Raw genomic sequence first — 6,819 nt, 5'->3', positions numbered from 1 at the left:
GGTAGATTGTCACTGCAATTAGGGAAGAAAGGTGGTCAAGAGCCAGAGGTCAAAAGGGCCTTGAATGTCATGCCCAGTGAGTGTTTGGACTTTATCCACTGGGAAGCCTCAGAAAGATTCTAAGGAGGCAAGGAAGGCCAAGGGTGACTGGAGGGGCAGTTTCAGCCCCTCCCAAAGTCTCTGTTAGCCAGTTTCCCTTCCATCCTCCCATGTGAATAAGCCTCTTCCCAATACAATGTACAGAGCTCTGCACACTCAGCTCCCGGTGAGTGTCTTTACCCCCGTCTTCCAAACAGATGCCCCACAAGCCTAAAGACACACACATCCCAGAGATGCTCCCCCTTGTGCTCCACAAGAGGATATGCTCACATTTCCATCACTGGTCCCCAGTCACTAGGCATCTTCTTTCTAGCCCTGAGGTCTGGGCTCTCTCCATGGGGTTGAGGTTGCTAAGAGACTATTGGTAAAATGTACATGGCTTGCTCCTTTTTTTTTTTTTTTTTTTCCTTTTTTTTATTAGGGCTGAACCTGTGGTACATGGAAGTTCCCAGGCCAGGGGCTGAGTCAGAGCTACAGCTGCCAGGCTACACCACAGCCACAGCAACTCAGGATCCCTCACCCTCTGAGTGAGGCCAGGGATCAAACCTGAATCCTCATGGACACTAGTCAGATTCGTTTCTGCTGAGCCACAATGGGAATTCCACTCCTTTTTATTTTTTAAGAAAAGTGGATATGAATTGGGAGAAGAGGAGGAAATTCATTGCTGCCACTGTCTCTATGTGAGGAAAACACCATGTCCACTCCATCTCTTTTCTTCAGGTAGCAGGGAGCCTACTAGCCCTGCCCTATGACTTTCAGGGGTCAGAAGTCCAAAGACTTCTGCCAGCTTGCTCCAGGCCCCACACAGAGGGCTGGGTTGAGAATCCTAGGTTTCTGATATCCAAGCTGGTACCCCTCAAACCCACCTCATGGAATCTAGCCTTGAAACCAAGCAAGCACTCTCTGAGGGTCTTTCAGAGGCCAGGACTGTCAATGTCCTGTGTGTTCCTGTGTCTTGGGATTCAAGCAACAGCGGAAATATTTTACACAGTGGAAATTGTGCAGCAAAGGATAGTCAACCTACCACCATCACAGAGTGAGGAAGGGGGCAGACTCCAAAGATCCAGGCATTTCTTCCTACAGTTCTGAACCTGCCTGCAGTGGCTGCTGAGGCCAAGGTTCATGGCTCTCCCCACCTTGATTTGTTCTCTTCTGGTCAAGAGGCTGTGGATAGGACCTGGAGTGGTCAGACTACCCCTTTGTTTTTCCCATCAGAGCGCTGCACAGTGATATCTGGGGTTAGTGGTTTAGCTATCATTTGCCAAGTCCATTTTCCTGGCAGCAAGGTGGCTGCATCCTCCGAAAGAAGGGGTACATTTTGTGTGCATGTGCAAGGTGCCTTCTACACAGGATTTGAGCCCACTGGGGTTGAGGGTAGCCTCTTTCTAATTCTGCACAAAGTCACCACAGAGGTGCAAAAGGGCCCTGGAAGGATGAATACATAGTTTTCACTTTTTGAGTGAATTCCACCCTTACTGGTGGTGCAGAGTGTTGTGTTGAGAAGGGGTGTGGAGTCCTGTCTTGGAAGGAGCTCTAAGCTCAGTGACTTCTGTCCTGGGTGGGGGGATGGGGCAGTGACGTGTGTAGGGAGAGTATTTGCCATTTTGCTATCACTGCTGTAAACTGACACTGTTTGTGTCAACACACCGCCCAAATGAGCCCAGTGTTCAGCCCTGGCCCAGAGGAGAAGCAGCGTCAGCCTTCCCAGTAAGTATTTGCTGTTTAATTCCTGAAACATGGAGTACGAGTGGGTTCAAGAGGGTTAGGGGTTCCTTTGCATTACAAATCACTAGATGTTTTTTAGTGAAATAAGCAGCATCAATTTGCAGAGGATTGTGTAGCTCCCTCTTCCTCCTCTGCTCATCTCTGCAAGTCTTTCAAGCCCAAAGGGGACTCATGAAGACCCTCTACTTGCTCTTGTTTCCAAAGTTTCACCTGCCTCTCTGAGCTCCAAGCTCTTGGCTTGAAACTCCACAAAACACTTATCAGACCTGTTGCCTGGGCAATTTTAGACACTTCCCTACATGTGCCCTCCTCCAACCACCACTCCAGGAAAATCGAATATTACTTTTGTTGAAATTATTAATACCCCACTTCCTTCCCACATGATTGCTTATTCCCAGCTAACAAAGCACCTTCCTGTTTGCATCCTCGTTTGATCGTGTCCATCACTAACCGAGAAAATTGAGGTTTACAGAGGACAGAGACTTGCCCGAAGCCACTTGGCCAGGTTTCTTTTCTACAAATCCTGTCTTCTTTCTGTTGTCCCATTCTGGAAACCACAGAGTAGAGGGAGTCACCAGAAAGGGAAGGGGGCAAACCTCACCTGAGAGTTCCCTCCTATCTGTGGTCCTAAGCATAGTGTCTGGCCACAAGGGAGACTGCCAGACCAGGGCCAGGGAAGGGAGACCTGGTGCTTCTTCTCTGTAAAGTGAAGACTGGAAATAGGACCTCTGACTTTTTTTTTTTTGCACCGCACCCATGGCATATGGGAGTTCCCAGGCTAGAGGTAGAATTGGAGCTATAGCTGCCGCCCTACACCACAGCTCACGGCAACGCTGGATCCCTAACCCACTGAGCAAGGCCAGGGATCAAACCTGCATCCTCATGGATCCTTATCGGGTTTGTTAACCGCTGAGCCAAGAAGGGAACTCCCAGGACCTCTGACATTTTGAATGTAAGCCTTCATGATGTGCATGTGACGGGGTGTAGGGAGGTAGAGTTTGGGTGCAAACTTCTGAGCCTGGGACCCAAGCCTCTGCTATCCATCTGGTCACCCTCACCTTTTATGCCCCATTGTGCAGGAGGTGCTGTCTCAGGGACCTGAGGGGCTGGTGAGTGGCTTCACCTCATCTCAGGTCAGTCGGCAGCTATCCAGGCAAACTGCCCGTCAGTTGCTCAAATGTATTGATCACCAAGTAGGTACAGAGCCCACATGTTGAGCAAGTGTGCCGTGGGCATGGGGATGGATAAAAGTGTAAAAGCAAAGAAGCCATTCAGGTTTCAGGGGGAGCATAATTTAGCCATCCCTCCATCCAACCATTGGATGACCCAGCAAACATTTTTGGATCATCTATTGTCTATTACCAGGCCCTGTGTAGGAACTATGGAGTGGGGATGAGGGGGGGAGGTAAAGGAACAGAGGCTAGCCTGGGTGTCACAAGCATCCTCACAGCATCAAATCACTCTTAAGGACAGGGAACCCCAGACCAGATATCTCTCTAAACAGGAATCAGACTCCTAGTCTCAGGCTGAGAACGTGGCAGAAGGGTTTCGTGTTGTTCTCTGGTTCTCCACATGGCCCATCACTACCTGTTTATTGCCCTGTACCTGGTGGTACTTGCTTGGCCCCAAAGCAATTTGAAAATTTCAGCCCATTCTAGGGGGAAATGTCAGCACTTCAACATAACAGGACTACTCTCACCCAGAAGGAGAGAAGGGGCCAGAGACAGAGAGCATTGTCTGGGCTGGTGCTAGAAGCCTCAGGGTCTTCAACTGCCTGCTTGTGCATTTAGAAGATGTATCCTCTCTGGCTAGCAGTTTTCTCGGTAAAATTTAAGGAAAATCTAGACCACTGGTTCCAAATTCTATCCAACCCCTTCCTTGGAATTTTTTTTTTTAGGGCCACACCCATGACATATGGAGGTTCCCAGGCTAGGGGCTGAATTGGAGCTGTAGCCACCGGCCTATGCCATAGCCACAGCAACATGGGATCCCGGCAGCATCTGCGGCCTATAACACAGCTCACGGCAATGCTGGAGCCATAACTCACTGAGCAAGGCCAAGGATTGAACCTGTGTCCTCATGGATACTAGTCAGATTAATTTCCACTGAGCCACAATGGGAACTCCCCCACCTTGGAATCTTAAAGACAGTGTCAGAGTTCCAGAGAAGACACCAAATATTTCAAAAAGTAAATGATTATCACATTTCTTCCTAACAAATGTATACCTTCTCTTTAAACAAATAGGTTTAACATATTAAGAGTACTATTTAGATGTGTCTCTGATGAATAAAAATATTGAGATATGATTGGTATGTACGCTGTAATTTGTATGAAAAATCACAAATTGTTTGACAGACAAAACCTTTGAAAACATAATCAAATGAGACAGAAAATAAAAAACCCTTGTGGTCCTTGGTTGGTGACATGATTGGAAGGGGTGGCACTTTAGTCAGCATTGAAGTTCTTTTAGGTTCAAGCATCCACAGATGTGTACTGATGCAGCTAGTGCGAGAAATCCTTGTGGAAAGGATGGCAGAGAGCTGATCTTTATAGAATATCTTCTGATTACCAAGCTCAAACTGGTAAGCTCACAAATGTTCCCAGAGGTAGGACAGTGACTGTCCCCATCTTACAAAAGAGAAAACAGGTTTATTCACAGAGGTCAGGAGCCATGCCAAGGCCACTCAGCTGGAAAGTGGCCTAGCTGGCACTTGAACGTGGAAGGCAGGCTGGAGGTGGATGTCTCCAGATAGAGGTTTGGGGTTGGAGAGATTACTTGTGTCTCCTCCAGGCTTCTCTCCTCTAGGTCCTTGGAGCCGGCGCAGCGCACGCACCCAAGGACTACCCCATTCTGAGGGGGCGGAGGCCCAGGGGTTTCAGGCAGGGGCGGCGGCAGGCACAAGGGGTTCCCTCAGGCATAGGGACTAGCCGGGCCGTGCTGGGGAGGTGAATGACCGTCGTCTTCCCCAGCTCCCCCAGACCCACCTAGGATCCCGGCGACCCGAAGACGCACGAGGGTGGGGTTAGGGACAGGTCCGGACAGACGAAAAAGGGCAAGAAGTGAGGCAGACCCTGAGCAGAAAAAGGAGAAGGGAGAGGAGGAGGGGGAGGTGGGAAGAGGAGGGAAGGGGGCGGGGAGTCCTTCCTGGGGCAGGAACCTAGGCCCCCCTAGGAGGAGCCGACCCGCAAAGCGATTCTGCAGATGGAAGGAATTAAGTGGGAGGGGGAGGGTCCTTCGGTGATAGCGAGGGGAGGGAGATTGTGTGTGTGTCTGTGTATGTGTGTGTGTCTGGGAGGGAAAGCGGAGAGACAGACACATCAGACTAGACGAAAGCAGAGAAGACAGAGAAGGAGACAGAGTCGGAATGAGATCCATAGAGAAAGAAAACGAGACCGATAGAGAAATGATGGACACAGGAGATATTAGTCTGAGGGAAAGGAGAGAGTATAAGGAAAGAAGGAAAATAACCTATAAAAAAGTGAAAATGAAATAATTGAAAAGGATTTGGGAAGAACGAGAGCCAGAAGAGAGCCAAGAGCAGAGCGAGACGGCAGAGATCAGGCCCCGGCAGCGCCAGTCTCCTGCAGGATGGGGGAGCTGGATTGGCCGCACTGGGTGGGCGGAGCATGAGAGGGAGCCGCCCATAGGCGGGCCCTCACACTGCTACATATGTAGATGAGCATCCTTTCCCCCCTCTCACCCCGCCCCGCTACTCCATATTCAACGAGACAGCCAATGGGGGACGAGGACGGCCCAGAAGGGGCAGGGCCTCTGTAAACCCCACCCCGGGAGCGGCTGCAGAAGGGGTCAGCGCTAAGGCAGATAGCGGATCGCGGGGCGGAGCGGGCGGCGCGGAGGGGGCGGGCCTAAAAGTTTCCTGCCCAACTTTCGCTGCCTCCTTCCTCCACCCGCGCGCGCTGCTGCTGCAGTCGGGGGGAGGCGGCGGCGGCGGCTGTGGGCAGTGCGCGGGGTGCAGGCGGTCGCCGTCGGGGCTCAGGCGGCGGGCAGTGGGCGCAGGCTCCCCGGTGCCCGCCCCTCCGCGGGGGGGGGGCGCGAGCGGGCGGCCGGGGTGGGGGGGGCCGGCACCGCCGCCACAAAATGAGCCTGCTGTCGGCCATCGACACGAGCGCCGCCTCGGTGTACCAACCCGCCCAGCTGCTCAACTGGGTCTACCTGTCGCTGCAGGACACACACCAGGCGAGCGCCTTCGATGCCTTCCGGCCCGAGCCGCCCGCCGGCGCCGCGCCCCCAGAGCTGGCCTTCGGCAAGGGCCGCCCAGAGCAGCTGGGCTCGCCCTTGCACTCCAGCTATCTCAACAGCTTCTTCCAGCTGCAGCGCGGAGAGGTGGGTGCCCCCGCGCGCCCCCGCTCTCGGTCGACCGCTCCGGGGCTTTTCCTATCTGCTCGGCTCTTCCTGGCCTGGCTCCGGCTCGGCTCTGTATTGCCCGGCCCAGCTTGGCTTGGCTTCGCTCAGCTCTGCCAAAGTCGCCGCACGAAGTCCCCGGGGTGCCGGGAGCGCGTCACCTCCCGGCTGAGCTCGGCCCGGAGGAGCTGGGAGCTGGTCGGTCCTCTTGCCCAGACTCCCAGCCCCCAGACGCCCTGCTTCGAGAGCCTGGGGCGGGAGCGGGGGCCTGGCCGGGCGGGTGGGTTCCGGATTCTCTCCAGACAGCCGGGGCGCGGCCTGTGAGGGGAGCCCCTTCCAAGTGTCCTTCCCACGCCCAATCCCATCCCCCTCTTGGCCACCGCTGGCTGGGACGGAGAGTGTGGATTCTGCTCCGAGTTCCTTTGGAGCGGCCTAAAATCTTTGCTCCTCCGACTGCGGTGGTTCCTGACCCGAAGCTTACCTTGGAAAGCAGGGGCTTTCCCTGAGAGCTTTTCCTGCTGTTCTTACACAGGGACCCCCAGATACGTCTTCCAGCCTCTTGCCCTCCCCCAGCCATATAGGAAGTGGTTTTTGAGGGCTTGACCCCACAGACTGCTCTGTCCCCCGCCCT

The 6,819-nt window shown here is 53.5% G+C and overlaps 1 protein-coding gene across 4 annotated transcripts in view; it reads left to right on the top strand.

Annotated features, from left to right (window-relative positions):
• Nucleotides 1–5,753: 5,753 nt before the first annotated feature.
• ZCCHC24 (zinc finger CCHC-type containing 24) overlaps nucleotides 5,754–6,819 on the top strand; it is a 78,199-nt gene continuing 77,133 nt past the window's right edge. For all 4 annotated transcript variants that reach the window (XM_084997446.1, XM_021073637.2, XM_021073636.2 and 1 more), the window contains exon 1: nucleotides 5,754–6,170. In XM_084997446.1, coding sequence (XP_084853572.1) covers nucleotides 5,925–6,170 — 246 coding nt within the window. In that variant the 5' untranslated portion in view covers nucleotides 5,754–5,924. The remainder of the gene's footprint in view (nucleotides 6,171–6,819) is intronic.

The sequence above is a fragment of the Sus scrofa genome, chromosome 14 (assembly GCF_054392235.1).
Source record: "Sus scrofa isolate SSC_HxYL_T2T_F1_AM1 chromosome 14, Sscrofa_HxYL_maternal_Yorkshire_Landrace_v2.0, whole genome shotgun sequence".
Classification (NCBI taxonomy): domain Eukaryota; kingdom Metazoa; phylum Chordata; class Mammalia; order Artiodactyla; family Suidae; genus Sus; species Sus scrofa.
This window is presented reverse-complemented; position numbering and strand designations above follow the sequence as displayed.